Source organism: Folsomia candida, unplaced genomic scaffold, assembly GCF_002217175.1.
Source record: "Folsomia candida strain VU population unplaced genomic scaffold, ASM221717v1 Fcan01_Sc058, whole genome shotgun sequence".
NCBI lineage: Eukaryota > Metazoa > Arthropoda > Collembola > Entomobryomorpha > Isotomidae > Folsomia > Folsomia candida.
The window spans coordinates 224,917-249,324 of NW_019091250.1; the positions used below are offsets into that span (position 1 = coordinate 224,917).

Consider the following 24,408-nt stretch of genomic DNA (forward strand, 5'->3'; position numbering starts at 1 on the left):
TATTAGTCGGAACAAACCTGGCTCTACGGATCGCGGGCTGGTCCAAATTCCTGCCACGTTTGCCGCCCTAGACGACGAGACGGGTTCAAAAAGGATGAAATTCTTGATCAGCCGAAACACGGATTATGTTATTCAAGAGAAGAAAATAGTTGGGAGGATTAACTCCTTGTCGAGGCGAGTTCCTTGGTATATGAATAATGTTGAGTATGCAGGGATGATAAAGAATGGGTTAGCGAGGTTGTGGGAGAGCGGGATTTATTCAAATTGGTTGAGAAATATGGACGTGCATCGCACCATTGAAGTTTTGAAGGCGAACGATAAACTAGAAAATAGTCGGGGGTTGAATTATTACGGGATTTTGGTGATGAGCGGGAAGGACTTGATTGCGGAGAATCAATTCAGTGCGCACTTTGCCCCCGTGAAGGTGCATAATTTGAAGATATGTTTCATCGTGTTTGGGGTCGGGGTGGGTGTGGGGCTACTATACTGGTTGGGTGAAGGGCGGAAAATTGTCGGGAGGAGGATAATTGAGGGGTGTGAAGCAGTGTATTTGCTGCTGCAAAATACTTGGAGAAGAGCATTATAAAGTGCTGAAGACATAATTCGTAACTTGTGAATCATGGTAACTGCATACACCCAATTAATAAGTTTTAATATAAGTATTCAGATTCATTATAAGTATAATTCCAACACTCGAAATAACTTGTTAGTTGTAATGTTTGTCTTAAATTAAGCTCTCTGTGCCCAGTTGTATAAATACATTCCTACAGCTAAACCAAGTAAATCATCTGCTAAAAATCAGCACAAATAATATTCACCATTATGAAAACTTAACTTTATAAAAACTCATAAATTTCTCTTCAGCATCAATCCACCAACATCAACTTATTCAAACTATTTACATATACAGTTGCATATATGTAGGTTTTTAATATATTATTTTTTTAACACCTACACATATTTACTTTATTAACACGTTTTTTTGTTAGTTGACAAAATGTCTTTGTCAGTACTAAATATTTCCGCAACTTTGGGTGTTAATTTTCTATGTGTTGTCTACCTAAACTCCTAATTTGCCGTGAGCACTAAATATGTGGGTGTACCCAACATTTGCTCTTGAACTGGATATTTCAAAGTTTACATTTACGTAAAAGCGGCAAATTTGCCTTAAAGTGTCTTAAGTAAGTAAATAAATGTAACCTAGTAGATATAAACATTTATGCATTATTTAAAAAAACTGGATTTTTTATTCTTTTATCTAATATCGTAAGGAAAGCAGTGTATTCGCAGAGTTTTAAGACGGTTTATGTTAAAATGCATACACAAAATACTGACTGGAAGGATTTTCAGCAAATTGTATAGTGCAGTCATACATTATTGTTGAATTTTTGAAAGAAGGTACTCATTTTTGAAAACTTGTCAACCACCATCCGTCCACAGTGACCTTGGTCGGGTTAAATTGCCCGTAAAATCGGCATTAATTCCTAATCTTACAGATAAGGCTCAATTAGTCGTGAATTTTACGTCACTCGATCGCCCAACGAGGTCAATAACCAGGTACTGGTTGTTTTTTTAGTACGATAGTTCTTCTTTTAAAAATTCAACCATAAACCTAACAAATGTTTTTACCACCACTATCCCCGACGGGTTTACCAATTGAAGCACCAAGGGCTGCCCCGCAGTCGTGCATGAATATCAGGACAAATACACCCACGAACGGTCGGACTTTCATATTCGAATTGATTTGAACCGAATAAATTATATGTTGACTGTTGCAGTATTGAACAGATTCTGTTGTAACCGTAAACTCCTATTTATATTCAAGTCACCTCCAGTTTGGTTTTGTGAATTTTCATTACCTTCATGAATCCAGCTTTTCCGTCATGTCCAATTTATTTGGCGGCTGCTTTGCTGGTGTTTAGTGTCGGGTAATCTTTTATTGGACTCAATAAAAAACTTCATAGTATCAGTTGCCGGATTTTGTTTTGATATCGTAATACCTGGAATCCATGTCCTGGATATAATTGGAGTGGACCGCCGGCCTACGCCAGAAAGGTCAAATGCCAAAGAAAGAGCGTCAAATTATTTTATGCTTTAATATCATGTCATATTTCACTATTTTAGAAAAGTTTTTTCTGCCTTGCACAGGATTAATATCAGCAGCTGTGCTGAGATTGAGGATGACTCTAAATAAAACCGAGTAAATTTGGCCATAAATGCTTGTAATCGTACTCATAAGCGTTATAATTGGTGACGTTGGTGTTCGCCGAAAAGATTTTCCGACCCTAGATGAAGGATTCATTCGTATTTCGGTGTAAAACTCATATTTGGCGCCGTGGCGTTGCGCCAAATCTGCATTTTCAACCAATTTCGAACCTCCATAAATTTTGCAGGTTCTGTGGGATTTTCAAAATTTTGGGCTTAAAATGATCACAAAGATCAAAATTTTAAGAAAGAATAAGAAATTAAACATTGTTATTGTTTGAGATGTTTTTTTAAAAAAATCGACACACCCCCCGTTTCTAGGAAAATCCAAAAAATTTGAATAAAATTGAAACAATAAAATTTGCGAACAATTCCATGGCAGACGAAAGTTGAACTCCTTTGTATGAATTTCAGGGAAGTAATTCTGAACAAAAATTGCGTTTAATTTTTGAAATCGGGTTAAAATTCGAAAAGTTACTGCATTTTTAAAAATCCTGATTTTAGCTGAATTTTTTTAAATTCCGCCACAGGCGAGAACATGCCCATTCAGGAAAACGAGAAAATACGGCTACCCTAATTTTGGAGTGCGAAAAATTCCAAAATAGTACAGTCAAGATTGGTGATAACCACCTTACACCTTCTCATTGTTAGATAAATAAAATAACATGAAGTGCAAAATTGCATTAAGGGAAGACATCATGTGATAAAATAATATGCATGTTAACTATGTTATAAGATTTTGTGACCTACTAAAATGAGATCGAGAATTTATTATTTTAATTGATGTGTTTTCCATGTTCTTTGTTCGTAAGCCTGCCTATTTTCTGATATATCTTAGCAGTTGAATAAGGGATAAATTTGTGCTAAGGTTTGAATACATTTATTAATCGGAACAATCTACAGAATTAATAATTTTATTTACATATTAAGGTGCCTCATTTAAGTACTCTGGTTTTCCACAAACCTACTATGATGTGATTTTTAAAAGGCGAGTACCCCCCGCCATATGTAAGCTTTGCGTTTTAAAAAGTACTCTCCTTTTAATGTTCACACCATATTAGTAATCATAAAGGATTTGGGGGGTATGCACACCTGTACACTTTACCCCCATAGGAAACCACAACCTCATTAAGATTGCTGGCAAAAACTGATCCAACCCTTTGACCCACCGAAGTTCCTCCATCAACCACAAGATTACGGCATAATCCAACATACACCGTTTCATGGGTACTCGTACGACCTCCAGCAACAAGATAGGGTGATGGGTTACCATTGTTGTCCACAGTGGGAATGACCCACCTAGCTTTTGGGTAATTTTCCAATATTTCATACCCAACCGCGGACATTCCTTGCTCTCCGCCAGTGTCCGCATTAGGTAACCAACAGCTTTCAAGCGTCCTTAGAGCTTGCCCAACGAGGATGTGTCCATTAACGTATCCCCGACAGATGGCGTTTGTCCCGGAGTTTGGCGTGACGGGAAACTGAAAAGCTGTGGACTGGTCTAGTCGTGATGGTACCCGGAAACGATGGGAATGCCCAGAATCTGAAATCATAATTTTTTACCAAATTACTGTTTTAACCCTTTAACGAGTGTCATTGAGCACAAGAACATGTATGTATTAATTCGGGGACGTTAGAAGTATGTTGTGATCATTGAGTAGGAGGAGAAATTCAAGATTTTTAATAAAACTCGAAAAAAATGAAAAATCCCAAATTTAACATTGAGTTAGATAGGTAAATATCCAAATTTTCGGAAAAAGAAAAAGAAATTTTGTCACGAAAATGACAAAATTTAACATTTAGTTGGCATAGGAGAAATCCCTCAAACTCCAAAAGATTTTACTCCGCGGAGAGAAAATTGTGAAAATCAGTGACCTTCTAGAAACGAAAATTGTGTTACAATTTGTCAGGACGGCTTTTGTCTTACTCCCGAATTATACCATTTTTTTACAAAACGACAATTGCCTCAGCTGCGACTTAAAGGTTTAATAATTATTTTACTCTCAAACTTACCTGTGCACTGGTATAAGTCATTCAGGATCTCGGCGTCCAAAACACTCAATCTCCCCCCTTCAAAATATTGACCGCAATATGGGACACCGGGTAACTTGGGGGATAAGCATTCGTGACATTGGTAGTGCATCACGCTTAAATAGTCGTAGAGACGGAGGTAAGGTGCGTAGTCCGACTTGCCTCCAAGGCCACCACAATTTGTTCCTGGAGCGTAGACAAACTCATCCCGATCGGAACGCTCGTGTGTGTGACCTAGTCCAGCGACATGACCCATTTCATGGATAAAAGTATTGTTGCCGCGGCAATTTTCAAAAACCATGAGACTCTCCCCATTACGGAATCCTACTATCTGCGAGTATGCGCATCCTAGTCAGGATACATTTCGGAAAAATTGAACGTAGTCGGATTCCGTGGTACGGCGTTTCCAGGTGATGCAAGTTTTGGCATGGTAATCCTGAATGGCAATGTCTATGGCGGTCAAGTCTAAATAGTCAAAGTCTGGGCTGATTTCGTAGGGAATGACATTGTTTGGCCAGGTTGGTACTGAAGCCGCCTGATTATAATAATAAGTGATTAAAAAATCTTAACACGAGTATATTTAGTGGAATTTAATGTATATATAATGTTTCATTTGATCACCCTGTGTCGGTGACCAAATGAAAATTAACTGTCGGGGGCTGTGAAAGATAACCGGCATAAACCCCTTATTAAGCCGCTTAATTTAAGCGTGCTCTTGAATTGCTGAAATTTTGAAATAAAATTTTGAAATAAAAAGTTTACTCTAATATAGTTTTGATAACGAAGAAATTTTTCAAAAAAATGGCATAGATTAACACCTTGGTAGTAAGTAAACTAACAATATTTGTACGTATGAAAAACGTGTTTCTGAGAAGATTTACTTGGTCGCACTTTTTAAGAATACGATATTTAAATAGCGGGTGAATAACGGTTTCCATACCTTTCCTCCAATTTTGTGGATATCATGGATATCATCCCTGGGATCCCCATAGCTGTCTGTTGGCAAAACATGGATACGTTTTGTTATACTTGTTGTTTAAGGACACTATGACCTTAAAAGTTTAACTTACAAATGGAACCCTCATAGCCTAACACACACCCGGGTATGAATGCCAGACAAAATACCCCCACCAATGCGCTGACTTTGATTTTCCAATTCTTTATACTGTACGAATTATGTTTATGTTGACTGCTCTGTAGAACTCGTTCTGTACTAACTGTAGCGGGGAAATTCCTATTTATATCCACCTGTACCTCCAGTTTGGTTGGGTAAATGTTCCTTATCTTAGCAAATCCAGCCTAACCGTCATGTCCAATTAGATTAATTTGCCACCAGCTTTACTATGCATTGTGTCAGGCATGGAACCATTCGCTACTTAATAAATTACAAATCACATACAATGACGTGCCGCATTTGTTGTTTGTCACAGGACCTGAAATTCAGGCTCGGGATTAGTCTGGATACAATTGGAGTGGGCGGCCGTCCTAGGAATTAAATTTTAAAAGCAAAGCCAGGGCGTCGAATTATTTTGATTACATATCATTCCGCAGTGACAATCAAAATTTTATTGCCGCGTTGTAAACGAGTCTGCTTGTAATACTAACGACGGGAATTAAGGTTGACTCGAATTATTCTTAGAAAAATATCGGCGTACCCATTACTAATTGGAGCAAATTGTGCCCCATTAAAGTCTCAAGTACTTGTAATTCTATGTATAAATAATAAAAAATAAATTGTAGATAATTTTAAATATATATCTTCTTATTAACTAGGGAAACCTTGGCGGTGCCCGTCGAATCCAGGGTTCCCACATATTCCAAAATGAGCACAACATAAGAGTTGTGACCCAAACGGAAGGAATTAACTCACTACTCGACAAGTTGTGACGATACTTGGGACAAGTGTAGGATAGTGGGGGCGAAGAGAGGAAGTGAGTGAGCGAGTGACAATGAAGCGATGGAGAGTTAGTTGACCGTCACAAATCGCAAATAGGGGCATATTCGCTCACTTCCTCTCTTCCCCCCACTGTCCTACGCTAGTCACAAGTATCGTCACGACTGGACGAGTAGTGATTTTTGCAAGTAAATTCCTTCGGTTTGGGTTACAACTCTTATGTTGTGCTCATTTTGGAATATATGGGAACTAAGGATTCGACAGGCACCGCCGAAGTTCCCCTAGTTAATAAGAGGAAATATATTTAAAATTATCTACAATTTATTTTTTATTATTTATGCGTAGAATTACAAGCATTTGAGACTTTAATGGGGCACAATTTGTTCCAATTAATTATGGATACGCCGATATTTTTCTAAGAATAATTCGAGTCAACCTTAATTCCCGTCGTTAGTATTACAAGCAGACTCGTTTACAACGCGGCAATAAAATTTTGATTGTCACTGCGGAATGATATGTAATCAAAATAATTCGACGCCCTGGCTTTGCTTTTAAAATTTAATTCCTAGGACGGCCGCCCACTCCAATTGTATCCAGACTAATCCCGAGCCTGAATTTCAGGTCCTGTGACAAACAACAAATGCGGCACGTCATTGTATGTGATTTGTAATTTATTAAGTAGCGAATGGTTCCATACCTGACACAATGCATAGTAAAGCTGGTGGCAAATTAATCTAATTGGACATGACGGTTAAGCTGGATTTGTGAAGATAAGGAACATTTACCCTACCAAACTGGAGGTACAGGTGGATATAAGATATACATCAACCTATTCCAATTGATATTATAAATAGGAATTTCCCCGCCACAGTTAGCACAGGATCCTATCCTTACTTTTATAAAATTCGATCACTCTTTTTGCTATTTTCAGACCAACGTTGTGGACCTTTGGTCTTAAATTAACGATAAAATTAACGAGAAATTATAATTTATCCATTTTTATGGCTTCCCATTTTTGATGAAGGACATCTTGGCACGGCTCCATATTCAGTTTTCACGGTTTCCCTTGTACGCCGGAAATGCACAATTTTGAAGCTTGGCTTTGATCGGTAGAGTTTGGGAACCAGTTCCATTGTTGATACGGGTCGTTCTTTCCGCATTGTTTCACGGTCAAGTATGGCTTAACCGTATAATTGAATCTATTCCCGTCCAGACTGACAAAGATTCGTGGTGATAGAACCGTCGCCCATCAGATGGCGACACGCCGACAGAGAGGATTACAGCTGTGGAGATGATGGTTTTTGCCCACATCTAATAATATAAAGTTGGTTATTATATCATTAAGCCTTCTCAATACAGCACAAATACACCATTTGAGACGAGAGAGGTGACAACTTGTCTCATTCTGGTGTACTTTCTGCATTTTTCTCTCATGACCCCATCTTCGGGGAGATGTGGTGGTGGGAGTGGCGGAGGAGTTCAATTTTTCTCCCCGAGTGAACCTCACCACCACCACCACTGCTGGCGAACACACGTTTGTTGTTGAAAAACATATGTTTTGTCGCATTTGCTCTCCTGTTTCCACCAAATTTACCATCTCCGGGGCATGATGAAAAGATTATGCAACGATAATAGAATGAAATTTTCACAAAAATTCAAAAATTGAAGCCATTACTTGTTCGATTGACCTGTTCGTAGTAGCGTTGGATTCCTAGATTCGTGTCCCAGGGTTTAAAAGATTTACACTTTTTGGAAAAGGTCACATGAACGTGAAATAAAATAAAATATATAATTATCGTTATTGTATTAAAAGTTGTCACCTTTTCCAAAAAGTGGAAATCTTTTAAACCCTGGGACACGAATGTAGGAATTCAACGCCACTAAGAACAGGTCAATCGACCAAGGAATGGCTTCAATTTTTGAATTTTTGTGAAAAATGTACACATGTACATTTTAGGTGCAATGATTTTGTGTTGGCAAATCTCAACTTGCCCACTAGATGACTATGTTCAGGTGTATTGAGAAGGCTTAAATAAATTGAGTTCGACATGAAAACTGACATATTTTTCCAAAAGTGACTAAATTATGAATAAACCGTTACAAACGAAGGTAACCAAGGGGTGAAAGTCGTGTATCATTCTTCAAAATGAACATCAAAATCGTGTTCAGCGTTACAAGTCTGTTCAATTGACACGCTTGACGGGTGTTTGATAGTTTTAGATCTTGTATGACCTCGCAGGTCAAAATTAAGGTCATCATTGTATGCATATTTAAAACTGTTAAGCTGATATGTATATATATGAAATATGAAATATAATATGTACATATTTAGATGAAATATATGTATGCATTTGTCACCACAACGAAGAGCATAACAGGCCGTTATCAATTTAATTATTATGAAATTTCTAGGTAAACCAAATCCTATATCTGAAAATGTTATAAAAAACTGACTTGTATGTATCGAAATACAGAGGGTGTCCCATTTATCTGAACAAAAGTTTGACCATTTTTCTAACATACAACATAATCTATTTTTGATTCGAAACTTGCTCGAAATGATGGCCCTTGTTCTTAAATACAAGAATGCATCACTTTTTTCCGTTGAAAAAACTCCTTGTAACTTTTCTGGGGTGAATTTCTTTCACTCATCATTTTAAGCGTTCCAGAGTCCATCCAGATTCGTAACTCGCCAGGGTAAAAGTTGTTGTTCCAGGAAGGAAAATCGGAAAAATTCCAAACGGCCAATGTCGGATGACACACTAGGTCTGACTTGATTTTTAATTGCATCAGGATCAAAATTATCTTGTGCGATTTTTGCATACTGCGGAGTTTCCATCGTAGGGTGCGATCACTCCTTACCGTCGGGATTGTAAATTTTGTCCCCCTCCCCATTTTACAATTTTGGAACTTTGTTATCCACCAACGGCCGAAAAAAGTTCTCAGCGACCAGGTTTGCATTAAATTTGACATTTGGTGGTACTTGCATAAAGTGGAGACGTCCACGATTGTTGAGAACACAGGTGACCATGGGTTGGCTGCCAAACTTTCTTTTCTGACCCATGCCCACTTCAATAGCATTTTTCTGCTGGACACGTGTAGAATATTGACCTCGTCCTATTATGGCCGTCCACCCTGAAGAGTTCTTCATCGATTGTCACGACAAATTCATCACGACACCCTCTGGTTGGTTCTCATGCTGCTTTTCAGCGTTGGTCGCCTGATTCTCGATATGGTGGACTTTCAAGGCTTGGACCTTGGCCATTTTTGTTATAATCTTTCGCAAATCAGTTTAAATTAGTCCCGGGAAAGTTGATTTATTGGATTTTAACAGTTTTCCCATGCAGCGTATGGAGTTAGGACTTTCCTGGTTGGTCAAGCTGTTCAACCGATTTTTCTGATTTTTGCTATGTTCAGCAATTGATTGGATTTCCAAGGTGCTAATTGTTCCAGACTCTAGACTTGGCTTTTAGCAGCTCTACCATACACTGCTTAATAAATTAAGTACAAATTTAATTTACGACATAATAATTTAAGCTCAATTTGATAGCACTTTCGTGGCAACCTCAACTGGAAAAGCCTTTCACCTGTACCTCTACTTTAACTGAGCACAGTGGGGTCATTTTTGAAAACGAGTTAACAAAAAAATTCACAGAACTATTTTTTAAGTTGCTCTACCCGATTTTGAAAACAAATTTGAATTTTATCTACCCGCCTTTGAGCGGGGCTGTCTCAAACCTTTGCACAGATAAATGAGACACCCTGTATGTATGTTGGTTACCTAATATTAGTGCGTAATCGGAGTCATGGGCAAGGTTCCTATGAATTTCGAAAACTTGATGTACATAAACCAATGTAAATATTTTAATCAAATGTTAATTACAATAATTTACATCTGAAATATTCCATAAATTTAATTCTAATCGTTCACCTACTACATACGAGGAATAAAACGAAGTATACCCAAGGTGATAGTTTATACATAAGTATCAATATTTAAATTAAGTGTGTATTCACTTTTAATCGTGTCCCCAAATCCAATGCACCGCCGTCGGTAACAATATGATCAAAAAATTATTTACTGCTTAAAGATTTATACATGCCAAATTTTCTATTTGTGTCCATTGTGTGTCTCCAATTGCAGTGCGCGACAAGTTGAGAAAAAGCGAAGAATCTTTTCCCACAAAAATAACATTCGTTCTTTCCCACAACGCCGAAATGTACCCTTTTCACATGGGTCCGTACCACACTTTTGTGGAAACTTGTATATTCGCACCGACTGCAGGAATGCTGCAGTTTTCCCGGGGTTGTTGAGTGTTCCGCCATTACGTGCATTTTCAAACCATCCCCAGTTTTTAGTATCTTGCCGCACTTTCTGCACGGGTAGTTCCTCTCATTGACGTGGTGATCCTTAAAATGTCTTAGCAAACCGGATTTGTCCAAGAAAGTGCGTGGACACGACGGGCAATTTAGCAAAAGTCTGACCCACTTCGCTTGATGTGTGGCCTGGCATGATGTTGGAAATTAGTAGGAAATCAACATTATGGTGCGAACATTAAAAGAAGAGTACAATTTTTGAGTACATACTTTTCAACCCTTATTCCTCCTCGGTGACCTGGTTCGAGTTCAGGTGATCGGAAAATTACGATCAATTTCTCACCTAACAGGCTCAATTAACGGCGAACATTATGACAACACTCTTAAGAAAATGAGTAAACGTGGTATTGATATGTGACTCTACCGCCTTGGTAATGATTTGGTAATAAATTCAAAAAATTAATCCCGGTACAAAATTTAATACTAACTAGTAATAAAATGATTACCACACAGTATTATTTCATTTCCGAATCTATACTAGGGTAGTAGAAACGTTTAATACCAACGCGTCACATATCAATAGCACTAATGTTTTTAATACCCAATTTCTAAGAGTGAACCCATCGCCCCCGAGGTCACTGATGAGAGATGATGGTTGAAAAGCTCTCAAAAATTGTACCCTTTCCTTTTAATGTTCACACCATAGATAAATTTACCTACAAAGTATGTATGTATGTAGCAACTCACCTGATGTTTCACTAACTCGCACTTTTGCTGATAACCCTTCTCACACGTGGCGCACTTGAAGGCCTTCTCCGTCGTGTGAGAAACAATGTGTCGATTTAAGTTTCCTTTCGCCTTAAATTCTCTGCTACAAAGACTACACCGAAATCGGACAGGATTCACGGCATGGTCCACGTTGAAATGCGACCAGGCCGAAGCTTTGTTCTTAAATGTTTTCTGACAGCCTGTAAATTTGCATGGGAAGCGTGGTTCCGGTATCTTGCTGTGGAGAGCGTCTACATGTCTTTTCAAATTTGCCGCGATCATAAATTCACGAGGACAAATTGGACACCCATATTTTTCCTGATTGATGTGGCTCACCCGAACGTGGGTCTTCAGTACTACCGGATTTTTTAAGACTTTCTTACAAATCTGTAAACAACACGTACAGGGGGAGTTATTACTTTGTTAATATTTCAGAATTATGTATGGTGCGAACATTAAAAGAAGAGTGCAATTTGTCAGTTTTTTTCAATCTTCACCGCTTCTCAGTGACCTTGGACTGGTTCTGGGGATCAGAAAATTACGATCCATTTCTCACCTGACAGGTAAGGCTCAATTAATCGCGAAACGTGGGTCAAACCAAGGTCACTGATGAAGGATGATGGTGGACAATCACTCAAAAATTGTACTCTTCTTTTAATGTTCACACCAGAGCACCTTTATACGTAATTTGACAGGACAACATACGTCACACTTAACCTGCGCATCTGTCTCGTGACATACGAGATGAAGCTTTAAGCGCCATCCCGTTTTGAAAATTTTGCAGCAGTGAGGACACTCTCGCGGTAGAAGTCGTCTTGGTGCCATGGTTTCTAGACTTGTAGATTTTCTTGGAATATGCGGACTGGTAGAATTCACTGAAACAAAGTAAAGAAATAAGATTTTGTTAGATACTATGTATTTATTCCTTTAATAATTTTAAAAGTTCCTATTTATGTTTTAAATTATCAAAATTTCAACCTTCACAAGTAGTTCGAACTGTTAAGAAATATCAGTAAGGATTTTTTTCACAGTATCCAAACTAATATATTTCCAATTTCTTACCTATAGCTGGTTTACGTTTAAAATTTTTACAATAGTTTTACACTCGGCGCTTTTATTAACAGGATACGTCTTTGAATCAAATTTACATACGTAAAAAAACGTCAATGAAATTTCAAAATTGCTGCCAAATAACCGAGACAACCTTGTGCAAGGTGGATTATGTTAAATGTGGATAAAAATACGTTGGGTCAAACTTTGAGGCATTTATTACAAGACCGCTAACTGCGCAGAACAGTGAAGGCTATATTTAGAGGTGACGAATTCCTACAAAAATTAAGGGCTCCCTGTCTCCTTCCCTTACATTTTACTTGGATTAAAAGGTTCTTTGATACAAATAATTTTGGCCTCTAATAATTGAGCATAAAAAATAAAATATCCATTATTTTCTGTGTGCAGGTCATCGAACTTAATTTTTTTTCGTCGCTTCACATGAACTCATTCCCACATTCCTTGTCCTGAGCTCCGCTCGACACAAATATCGTGATAACTTGACCAAAACTGATTTTTGACAAAACTGATACCGAAATAATTCTACCGGACTAATTTTAAATGAACATGTTTACGGTGGAGTTTAAAAAAATCAGATAAAAACCAGAGTTTAAAAATGTTGTAACTTTTAACCGATTTGTAAAATCAAACCCAATTTTTGCTCAGAATTACTTTCCCTGAAATTATAGAAATTCATCTTTCAAAAACTTTTAATTAAACAAAGTATCATTTTTAGCATTTCTTAAAAATTAAGACATGGCATTAATACATCAAATTTAAAAATTAATTAAAATTAATTTTTATAATTTCAGGGACGTATGCAATTCTGAGCAAAAAGTGGGTTTAACTTTTGAAATTGGGTTAAAATTCGAAAAGTTTCAGCGTTTTAAAAAATCCGGTTTTTCGCTTAATTTGATTTGAAAATTCCACCACGGGCGTAAACATTCAGAAATACGGGTCCACTTATTTCTGAGTGTGAACAATTTAAAATTAGCTCGGTCGATATCGGCGACAACTCCTTCACCCATCCTCATTGTTAGTACGAGGGGAGGCCATTAAATAATGCGAATAATGATTTATCTCGTCAAAGAAAGGTATTTATTCCAATTCATTTTGCGGCTTTTCAACATAATCTCCTCCCAATTCAATACAACGCTTAGCTCTTTGTATCAGTTTCTTCATGCCTTCAGAAAAAAATTCTTTAGTGAAGCTGTTTAGCATAGAATGCACACACGAGATAAGCTCGTTATCACTCTCGAATCTCCTTCCCCTGATAATTTTTTTCATATGTGGGAAAAGGTAGTAGTCACAGGGTGCCAGGTCGGGAGAATATGGGGGGTGATCAATTTTCCAGAACGCAGATCGATCCAGCGCAGCTTTGACAATCTTAGCAGTATGAGACGATGCGTTGTCGTGAAGCAGGAAAAGTCCACCTTGCAGGGATCCCCTCCTCTTATTTCTGATGTTGTAGCGTAATTCCTCCAAGACTTTCACATAATGATTGGCATTCATTGTACTTCCTTTCGATATGTAATCCGTATGCAGAACTCCATTGGCATCCCAAAAAATAGTCGCCATAACCTTCCCTGCAGATTTCGTTGCTTTTGCCTTGATTGGGCCACTTTGACCAGTAGTCAGCCACTGCATTGATTGTTGTTTTGTTTCGGGATCATAGTGGTGGATCCATGTCTCATCCGCAGTAACGATTTTGGTGTGAAAGTTGACCGGATCCAATTGGCATAAATTTAACAGGTTCCGACAGCATCGCACTCTTTCCTCTTTTTGTGCTAGTGTAAGCAGGCGTGGAACCCAACGAGAGGATAGCTTAGAAAGCCGAAGTTTTTCATGTAGAATGAAACCTACGCTACCACGTGAAATCCCCATTTCCTCAGCTATTTGGTTGATAGTAACACGCCTATCCTGCATCACAAACTCTTGGACTTTTGAACACGTGAACTCATCAGTGGCTGAAATTGGTCGGCCAGGTCGGGGTTCATCTTCAACATTTTTTCTTCCACACTTAAACTCAGTCACCCAACGAGAAACAGTACTATACGACGGAGTACTATCACCGTAAACTTTGTGTAATTTTTCAAAAATTTCGGTTGCGATTCACCTTGTAATGCAAAAAACCGTATGGTGGAACGAACCTCAGTTTTCTGAAAATCCATTTTTGCTTGTGATGTCTGACTTTGCTCAGAGATTGTGAAAGAATGAGATATCGGAATCTTATGATTTTTGGAACACAATGTACAGGATATATGTAGATTGAATGGACGAAATCTGAGCTTTGTATCTTATCTTTGAAGGGTAGATTCGCATTACTTATTGGCCTCCCCTCGTATATATTCCATTCCATCCCCCATATTTAAGGGACAGAAAAAGGCCAAACCCTTAAACTTTGAGGGATTTCTCTATATGTATCTATATAAATTTGGCTTAAAGGGTTAAACCCTGTGGGTCTAGACTCAATGCTATCCAATGAACGCTAGAGACTCGCCGTGGTGGCTGCGTTTCTGGTACCGTTCACACAGTATGTCACGTAAATTAATAAAGCTACTTAATAAATGTCAAATTGGTTGATAATTAATACTATTTGACTTGAATGGCATGGTAAGCATGGTCATGGGATTTAAAAAACACTAAATTTTCATATGGGGAGTCATTGTAAAAGAAATTTCGCCAGGAATTCAACCCGCATCTGTAGTTTTTTCAAAATTTTCGGAAATTTTTATACCATGTTTACCATTAATTAGTTTAATTAATTTGACATTTATTACGTAGTTTTATTAATTTACGTGACATACTGTGTGAACGGTTCCAGCAACGCAGCCACCACCACGAGTCTTTGGCATATTCGTTGGATAGCACTGGAATCCAGAAGTTTTACAGGGCATCTCATTCTGTATCCCAATATACATAGATTTTTATCTAAACTACACACTCGGATTATGTATACGTATTGCCAACAAGGTTGCCACACAATTTTCTCAGCTGCAACTGAAAAAATCAAACCAAACCTAAACCAGTTGGCCGGTTTGAAAATAAATCTTTATACAATATTCACACTTTGATGTACTTGTTCCGTTAGTAACTTATTTATAAAAAAATTATTTGGAAAATAGCGCTATGCTTAAAATTTTCGACCTTTCAAGAACAATCGTTACAAAGACTCCCACTTTGATCGGGTAAGCAATTTAGACTGCAAAACATAACTCTGGAAAGATATTTTGATAAAAAATCCTAATCGATTACACTCTTAGAAACTGGGTATTAAAAAATTAGCGGTATTGATATGCGACTCTACCACTTGGGTATTAAACGGTTGTACTACCCTGGTATAGATTCGGTAATGAAATAATACTATGCGGTAATCATTTTATTACCAGTTCGTATTAAATTTTGTACCATATGGTATTAATTTTTTTTAAATTTATTAGTAATAAATTTTATTACTAGTTAGTATTAGTGTTTGTATGATATGGTATTAATTTTTTTAATTTATTACCAAATCACTACCACGGCGGTAAAGTCACATACCAATACCGCGGTTACTAATTTTCTAAAGAGTGTACTGATATTTTGCTGGGTCAGATTTATAGTGCCCTACGAAATTTTGTTTTCTTCCAACCAAAAACGATAAATTTCGCAACCTTACAATTCGCGACCAAACAATTTTTTTTATCCAGCCAAAATGCAAAATAATACATCCAGAAAATAAAACATCCAACTCGCAGATTAGCATGAATTGACATCAAAAAATCCAGACTGTTTACATTACACTTAAACCTAATAGAAGGTACAAAGCAATATGTAGGTTTAACCTGTTTGGCTTATCTTAGGTTTGCATTACAGGTTCAATATCAAGGTAAACCAAAGTTCATTATCTTTTCGTACTCCTCTCTTCTCTCCATTCATTTCCAATATTCTGAAATATTTTAAACCTAAAAATGTCTGATTTTGAACGTTTATTTTGCTAGTGGAAACCTAGACTTGAAAGTTATAATGGGATCAATGAGTAAGAATTATGGGACTCGACACGGACATCCGCCGACTATTTCAAAAGTGGAAAAAATCGTTTCCATTGTACACTCCACATGAAAAGAAAAAGATTTTGAGTAAAATTTTGGCGGTCAAAATTTTCCCTGGGGGGATATGAGAATTATAAGGTTTGACACGAGGGGCATAGGGCACAGGTTATCTCAGGAACGCGTTGATGAAATTACAAATGTTTTGTTTTGTTGCACTCTTTAGATCAATACCCCGAGGGGATTAACGAATTGACCCGAAATTCCAACTTTCAGGGGGTTTTTGCTATGGCGCAAAAATGATCCAAAAATTGGTTTTTCGAAATGATGCTAAATATATGGCCAAATGAACTTCGGTTCGATTTGGCTGATTTTTTGATATGTTGTAGCCCTGATGGTACTAAACAATGTTTAAGTTACACTCAAACAGATATTCCAACTACATGACCTTGTTTTAACATGTCAAAGGTCAACAGATCAAGTCTCACGTAGCCCCATAAATAGGGTATCGTTGGAAAGGTCTTTACGAGAGGATTCAGAATATGTATACCTTATGGGGTCTGGGACCACCCCCTGAAAGTGCAGAGACAGAAGAATCTTTTTGAGTTGATGTGCATTTATTGCCATATGAGCTCCCAATCTATTGCAGTGTTAAATTCTAGAAAATTTAAGATTCTCATTCTTCTGTCTCTGCACTTTCGGAATATCTGTTTGAGTGTAACTTAAACATTGTTTAGTACCATCAGGGCTACAACATATCAAAAAATCAGCCAAATCGAACCGAAGTTCATTTGGCCATATATTTAGCATCATTTCGAAAAACCAATTTTTGGATCATTTTTGCGCCATAGAAAAAACCCCCTGAAAGTTGGAATTTCGGGTCAATTCGTTAATCTCCTCGGGGTATTGAACTAAAGAGTGCAACAAAATAAAACATTTGTAATTTCATCAACGCGTTCCTGAGATAACCTGTGCCCTATGCCCCTCGTGTCAAACCTTATAATTCTCATATCCCCCCAGGGAAAATTTTGACCGCCAAAATTTTACTCAAAATCTTTTTCTTTTCATGTGGAGTGTACAATGGAAACGATTTTTTCCACTTTTGGAATAGTCGGCGGATGTCCGTGTCGAGTCCCATAATTCTTACTCCAATTCAAGAATGTCCACACTGTTCGAAAACTTTCAAAGTGAAATCTGACTTGAGCCGTCATCTAATCACTCATGATTCAGGCGCCGCAGTTAAGTGTGAAGTATGTTGTTATTAAAATATTTATTTTTGAATTTTGAAAATTGAAGACTGTCCGCCATAAGCTTCGCGTCCAAAATAAATCCGAAAAACGAAATGCTTAGGAGTGCAAAGAAAGGTATAAAATAAAATAAGTAAAATTACCATAAAATTATTTGCGTCACCACCGGCGTAGTTTACAAACAAATTAAATTTTTAGTTGATTTTCAGTATTTTCAGATAATTTTCTGTATATAATTAAGCTTCTAATGAGCTACTTTATAATTGGTTGATTATTGTGTCAGAAATTTAGACTGTACAACGATGCAAATAATTTTACCGTAAATAATTTGTACTTTTCTTTGTATTCCACCACTTCACCGCGATAGGCATTTAGTTTTTCGGTTTTTCGCTTTTCTCAGATCTATACTGAAAATTTAATTTTCTTTAATTAAAAAAATATTTACTTTCTTGCTTTTAATGAAGAAATTGTGCACCTGCATTGCATTGTTGCACATTCCTACTATGTATGTGGGCACCTTAAGATGGACTTTTCTCAGCCATTTTGTTTTATCCAAAAAGCAAAAGAATAGCAAAAAATTCAAGAAACAACATTTTCAAGATCCCAGCCTGGTCAGGATTATATTTCACAGAATTTCCCAAAAAAAAAATGTTTTTCGAACATATTTTTGACCCTTAAATCGGAAACAAAGTGTCTTAAACCTAGGATAATTGGTTGAAGGCCCCGAATTGCGTGTCCCCAATAGTGTGCCAAATTTATAAATAATTGAAAAAAGTTTTTTAATTCTTCCCTGAAAAAATAAAATGTTGTGCTTGTTTAAGGGAAGGGTAAATGCATACTTAGGCGAATTTATGTTTTTTTTTTATTTTTTATGCTTTCGCCTAGACATTAATTTCCTTCACTTAAGAAAAAGTCTCCAATTAACGAATTCTAATTAAAGAATAATGTACTAATTAAATAGACTATATGCTAAAAATTGAATAACTTTTTACAGGTTTGTCGAAAAACTTATAAAAATCGTATCGTACTAAAGACCCATTTAAGGATGGAGCACGGAAATCGTAAAAAAATATATCGCTGCACTATTTGTCATAAAGAATTCTCCAGTTCCACAAGTATCAAAAGACATATGGAGGCCATTCACAACACGAAGCCTCGACCACGCCTGTCATGAGCATTTCCTGGCTGTGAGAAATCATTTCTGTACAAGACTGCCGTCACGCAGCACTTTGAGATGGAGTATACCGAGAATCCTCGCCGATTTCCGTGTGCCCTTTGTGACAAAAACTTTAAATATCGAGGTGATTTAAATCATCATCTTAAATGCCACACGACAGAGAGGCCTTACAAGTGCGCCCCCTGTGGGAAGAGTTTTGTGAAGAAGAGTAAGTTAATTAGGCATCAGGTAAGTTTGGGATATTTTGAGATAAATTGATTGCTCTCTCTCTCTCTTTCCTATTGTAAATAATTTACAGGGTTTCCCCGTGTCTCTGGACCGCCTATGCTTCGCAATATGTACATACGTGCTAAAGCCACTTTTGAAATTAGCCCCGTTGTGATTTTTTTCTTATAGAAAATCGAAAAATAAGACATGTTTGTTCTTTCATATTTTTTCAAAAAGTGACCGTGTGACCTGTTAAAACACATTGAAATTTTGCTATTTTACGTATACCTGCATGTTAAATGGCAAATTTCACTGTTTTTTAACAGGTCACACGGTCATTTTTTCGAAAATTATGAAATAACAAAAATGTCTTATTTTTCGATTTTCCATAAGAAAAAATCACCCCCAGGCTAATTTCAAAAGTGGATCTAGTATGTATTGCGAGGCATAGGATGTCCAGAGACCCGGGGAAACCCTGGAATTTACCCCATCGTTTAAAATTTTGTGATAGGGAACCCACTTGGAACTATCGTCTAGAAAACTGTACAAATGTCAGCTGTGCCAGAAAGAATTTTCCTTGGTAGAAAATTTACGAGCCCATACGAAAAATATTCACAACACGATGGAACGACCCCGATTTCCATGCACTTCAGACCACTGCGGCAGAATATTTTTGACCAAGGGTAGTCTTGTGAAGCACTTTAAAGTGGATCATTCCGAGAATCCGGTCCGGTTTCCGTGCACCTTTTGCGAAAAAGAATTTAAATCATGGCCAGAATTGGACGTCCATATTCTTACCCACACTAAAGAGAAGCCCCACAAGTGTGCCACGTGTGAGAAGAGTTTCGCCCAGAAGACAAAGTTGCATAGGCATCAGGTTAGTTTGTATCAGTATTTCTGCTGTTAAATAACACCTGGACGAAATTAGTGCAAGGAAATCTTTTTAAACGTTTAATAACACCCACTAAAAATCTGTAAAACTGCATGAACAGGCACGAAAATGCACAAAAATCTTTAAGGGCAAATATATTGCAGATATTGCAATTTTTCTAAATAATTCGCTAGTTAACAAGTCGTTCTGCTATTTTATGGCGTATTTACAGTATCAGCTTTGTATTTTCCCAATCTCACCCCCAATTGACATGGCAGGAAAATATAAGATTTATTGAAAATCTGAAATTCGCTAAAAAAGTGAATTTCATGCATTTTTATGCATTTTCGTTCATTTTTATGCATTTTTATGCATTTGTATGCGAAAAATAATTTCCTGCGCACAAGAAGAAACACTGGTTTGTACATATTATCAAAAAATGTGGAATTCTAATTTGTCGCTCATTTTAAATCTCCTAGGAAACCCATCGAGAGATATCGTCTAGAAAATTCTTCCTCTGTGAATCCTGCCCACGCGAATTTCTAAGCAAGCGTGGGAGAAGGTTGCACTTGGAACGTGATCATGGGATTAAACCTACCAACCCCGCCAAAATGGTTAGTAAGGAGCTCCGTCATTTATCCAACCGATGCGCGTATAAAAGTAAAAACAAGGCCGACTTGACGAAGCACTTCAACCGGGTGCACGGCGGAGTAAGGAAGGAGTAAGGAAAAAAGAATGCTATTTCTATGGAAAAAAGTTCTTCGCTTTTTGTGACCTGGCCCTGCATTGTAGAAGAGTACACACTATGGAAAAATAATTTAAAATGTGTTACTTATGGCTGAATTTCTAAAAGAAGAAACTAATTTTTGAAAACTTGTCAAACATCAGTGACCTCGATAGGGGATGATGTGACCTAAAATTCACGATTAATGGAGCCTTACCTGCAAGGTTAGAATTTGATCGCAATTTTATGGTCACCTGAACCCGAACGAGGTCAGTGAGGAGGAATGATGGTTGACAAGTTTTCAAAAATTATAGTTTCTTCTTTTAAAATGCAACAATAATTGTGTGGAGTCAGATTAGTAGATTTTGCTCAAGTTACGCGATTTGTTACTTATTATTATTCATTTGTGAGACTTCGGACCAACTTCACTAATTAGCTAGGACACTGTTGTACAAAATACTGGCAACCATTATGCTAATTGTCATGCACCGACTAAATAAAGGCGAAATACAGCAAAAGTTCATGCATATATCACAAAATACTGATTTTTAGGATTTAATGTCCACAAAACGGCATCTAGTTTTTCCGTCGGACCGACTTAATTGTGTAGCACTGAAGGTCTTCATCGCTTATATATCTGGCAGAATTTATCTTTGTGTTTGGGGGGACTTTGATTAAGTCGAGGACCCCACGACCTGTTATGGCGCCCACCATCATAAATTTGACCCATAAATAATAACATTATTACTACAATGTATTATTTTAAAACCGAATCTATAATACCAGGGTAGTACAATCGTTTAACACCAACGCGGTAGAGTCTCATATCAATACCCCTCATTTATTTTACTACCCGGTTTCTAAGTGTGTAGTGTAAACCTTGAATTGAATAATTTACTTAATATTACCTCTTCATTCACGTCTTAGAGAGGTGTGCCATGACATGTGAGATGTAATTTTTCTTAGCTCGATAAGATCATCCTGACGGAATATATAAAAACCACACCTTACATGGGTGTGGTTATCGACGCCGGGTTTGCGGTGGAAAAATAAAATGCACAGCAACTTCCAGTCCGACCCAAATTGATTAAATTGTCTGACAATGTAAATATGCAAATATTAAAGTTGATAACTTTTTAACAATGGTTAAATCAATCGAATGTTTTCCATCGATTCGCACGGTCCGTGGGAATATTTATCTTTCGTCCGTGCTCCACAAAGATAAATATTGCAATATTAAATAGTTTAGTACCTACATATGTATCATATGCAAATAAAGGATGCATAATTATCTATCTGACTCTGACGCTGCTTTATAAGAGAATCGAACAAATACGATTCATACATATGTATATATTTAGCAACTAAACGCGTCCCATGCAGCCGTCCAGTACATACGTAAGATTCGGAATTTGTAAACCCATCCGTCACAAATAGTAAGCCTTCTCCAATAAATTTCTGCAAATTTCTGAAAAGATTTATTATAATTTTATCTTCATTTTACCAGCCCATTTACAATCATGGATGTCTCACGGATAACTGAGTGCACCCTTGCAAGTTGTGCCGATATTTGTATACCAATTAAAGAATCGCTTGATAAAATTGGACGTAGTTATAAGGAAACGATGGACGGAATTAAATACTTTGAAAGCTACATCAAAAAAATAATTGAATTGGAAGTACACAGACAATCAAACGATTCAAATATGTCAAAATTCGTGCATGCGAAAAATCTCACATTACCCCAAATTTGGCGTAAAGTGAGAAAATGTCTTAGAATTGTCTGAAACGTGTAAAAATGCAATAAAAAATTTTCCCGTCATTTCATGTTGACACTTGAAATTTTTTGATTTTCGTCACCTGGATTTTGCCCAACTTCGTGTTATGTTTTCCCAAAAAGTGTGTCTGGGATTTGGCCAAATGTTGGGTCATTACATACACCCATGACCCTAGTTTATGGCGCATAGGTCGTTGCCTGGGAATTGGCCGAATGTTGCGTCATTAGACACACCTATAAGGGTAGTTTATGACCTATAGGTCGTTGCCTGCGCCCTTTTCGATTTAACAATTTGCCAGCCATTTTAAATTGTCAAATCATCCGTTTTTGGCAAAAATTCTGTTTCTTTGCCACGTTTTATTTTTTCCCGCGAGAACGATAGGAGTTAGGGGGCATGTATAATAGCTTTTTTTAATCAGCATTAAATTCTCTTCAAAGTGGGTGTGGTTTTGGGGGCAATTTGAGATTTTTTTGAAATTTCATAAAAACCCCCCCACACACAACACCCCTTTTCAAAAACCACAATAACCTATACTTATTATGCTCCCCCACCCACATGGGTCCATTATAGACCTTAAAATAATTTATTCGCTTTTTTCCCAAAAATCACACTGTGTAAAGCCCAGACGCCAGATGTTCATGCCGTCGCAGTTCGAAGAAATCGTAAAGATCTGGGATGAAGTATGCAGCGATTATGAAGTGACAGAGTGGAAAGTTGGCCATCATGATGACGAAACTCCGGTATGTTTTTTTTGAATATTTTTGTAAGTAAATCATTAATATATTAATAATTATCATGAATGATCTTAAGGTTGAGGGCAGCCCAGCGAAAAAGCAGAAAATGGGGTGATGTGTAGTGCAATTTTACAAACTGCAAGTCAACATTTATAATTAAGCAATGTAAATACGGGGCATTATTGACAATAATTATTTGTAAAGAGACAATCCGTCCAAAATAGACAGGGGGAAGATATACATATATAAGGTGATTTTCCGATAAGCGAATCCTTCAAAATTTTACAATTTCCTCTATTCCTTCGAATTTTCTGGTATTTAGTAATTTTCATTTAGATATAAATTTTAACTTGTCATGTAAATAAAGCTAGCAAATTAAAGAAGTAATAAATAAACCGTTGTAACGTTAGAAGTAGCTCACACTGTAATCCTAATTTTGCATTAATGGTGCAGAAGTCAGACAAAAGAAATACATAATTTTGGCATGAAATTTTGGAAAATTGAAGGTAAATTTTTTAGTTATTTCTTTCGGTTCTTCTGCACTTTTAGTGCGCTTTGCCTCGATTCCCCGATTTCTTTCGCATCATATTCCGTCACCGTCTGTTGGATACCAGTGGTGCTAATAAGTCGGCCAAGAATGACATTGATCTGTGTAAATTAGCATCAATTGATTCAAACAGTCGTAAACAGACAGACGGACGGACGGACAGACGGACGGACGGACAGACGGACGGACGGATAAAAGGAATTCAATAGCTCCCGTGCTTCGCAGGGTGAGCTAATAAAAAATAAATAAATAAACCGTTGTAACGTTAGACATAGCTCGCTATGTACTACACATTGGTACATGATTTTAACATGTTCAGTCAAAGGTTACCTAATTTATATAAGGTTACGGTAACGTGAATATAAATTGCGTCAATTTTAGTTTTGTAACTATGCTTACATACGCGGTGGACTAAACAAACAGAAACAGGAAAAAAATAAATCTTGGATTTTAATTTCGCCTGAGTGTGAATTTATTATTTCTGGATTATCAGGACTTATCGCTCAATATTTTTGAATATTACGCAATTTTCAACTCGGAGAAGTAGCTATCCAGATTGGGAGGAATTCATATAGAGGAAGAGTAGCTATTGTTTCATTGAGTGACTTATCAAGACGAGGAGCGAGTGTTATGCAATTGATTAGTTATTTTCCCGGTTTTCGCCCTCTGCAATCGTGTCTCCACACTTGTACCACAAATCGAACCCATGAATTTATGTCCCAAACAACACGAATTTCGTTTTTCGGCAGGACACAGGCAAGGCGCACATGACTAATTCGAAACTGGATAAGGATCCGGAAACAAGTTACGTCAGCAAATTGGAGATTGTG

At 37.1% G+C, this 24,408-nt stretch overlaps 3 protein-coding genes and 2 long non-coding RNA genes across 7 annotated transcripts; 2 read left to right on the forward strand and 3 right to left on the reverse strand.

Moving 5' to 3' along the window:
* Positions 1-3,069: 3,069 nt before the first annotated feature.
* LOC110862470 lies at positions 3,070-4,762 on the reverse strand. Its single transcript, XM_022111664.2, has 2 exons — positions 4,219-4,762; positions 3,070-3,748 (listed from the first exon to the last, which is right to left on the reverse strand). Exons 1-2 carry the CDS (start codon positions 4,535-4,537, stop codon positions 3,270-3,272), a joined length of 798 nt encoding a protein of 265 aa, XP_021967356.2. The 5' UTR covers positions 4,538-4,762; the 3' UTR covers positions 3,070-3,269.
* A 5,210-nt stretch (positions 4,763-9,972) lies between these two features.
* On the reverse strand, positions 9,973-12,433 carry LOC118433562 (zinc finger protein 37-like). 2 transcript variants are annotated; one of them, XM_035845564.1, is made up of 4 exons: positions 12,278-12,433; positions 11,933-12,090; positions 11,195-11,602; positions 9,973-10,636 (listed from the first exon to the last, which is right to left on the reverse strand). In XM_035845564.1, the coding sequence occupies exons 2-4, from the start codon at positions 12,038-12,040 to the stop codon at positions 10,205-10,207; spliced, it is 948 nt and encodes a 315-aa protein (XP_035701457.1). In that variant the 5' UTR covers positions 12,041-12,090; positions 12,278-12,433; the 3' UTR covers positions 9,973-10,204. The 2 variants fall into 2 exon arrangements, with proteins under 2 accessions (XP_035701457.1, XP_035701456.1); XM_035845563.1 differs by having other exon boundaries at positions 11,921-12,090.
* Positions 12,434-15,251: 2,818 nt separating this feature from the next.
* Positions 15,252-21,048, forward strand: LOC118433571 (gastrula zinc finger protein XlCGF7.1-like). 2 transcript variants are annotated; one of them, XM_035845576.1, is made up of 7 exons: positions 15,252-15,453; positions 16,108-16,133; positions 16,246-16,283; positions 17,452-17,543; positions 18,535-18,945; positions 19,436-19,801; positions 20,275-21,048. In XM_035845576.1, the coding sequence occupies exons 5-7, from the start codon at positions 18,775-18,777 to the stop codon at positions 20,518-20,520; spliced, it is 783 nt and encodes a 260-aa protein (XP_035701469.1). In that variant the 5' UTR covers positions 15,252-15,453; positions 16,108-16,133; positions 16,246-16,283; positions 17,452-17,543; positions 18,535-18,774; the 3' UTR covers positions 20,521-21,048. The 2 variants fall into 2 exon arrangements, with proteins under 2 accessions (XP_035701469.1, XP_035701470.1); XM_035845577.1 differs by lacking the exons at positions 15,252-15,453; positions 16,108-16,133; positions 16,246-16,283 and having other exon boundaries at positions 17,340-17,543.
* LOC118433572 lies at positions 19,541-21,692 on the reverse strand. Its single transcript, XR_004833443.1, has 3 exons — positions 21,428-21,692; positions 19,723-19,838; positions 19,541-19,668 (listed from the first exon to the last, which is right to left on the reverse strand). It is a non-coding gene; the product is annotated as an uncharacterized LOC118433572 (long non-coding RNA).
* A 138-nt stretch (positions 21,693-21,830) lies between these two features.
* On the forward strand, positions 21,831-23,443 carry LOC110862484. The gene is made up of 3 exons (XR_002549184.2): positions 21,831-21,955; positions 22,027-23,037; positions 23,108-23,443. It is a non-coding gene; the product is annotated as an uncharacterized LOC110862484 (long non-coding RNA).
* The last annotated feature ends 965 nt before the right edge of the window (positions 23,444-24,408 follow it).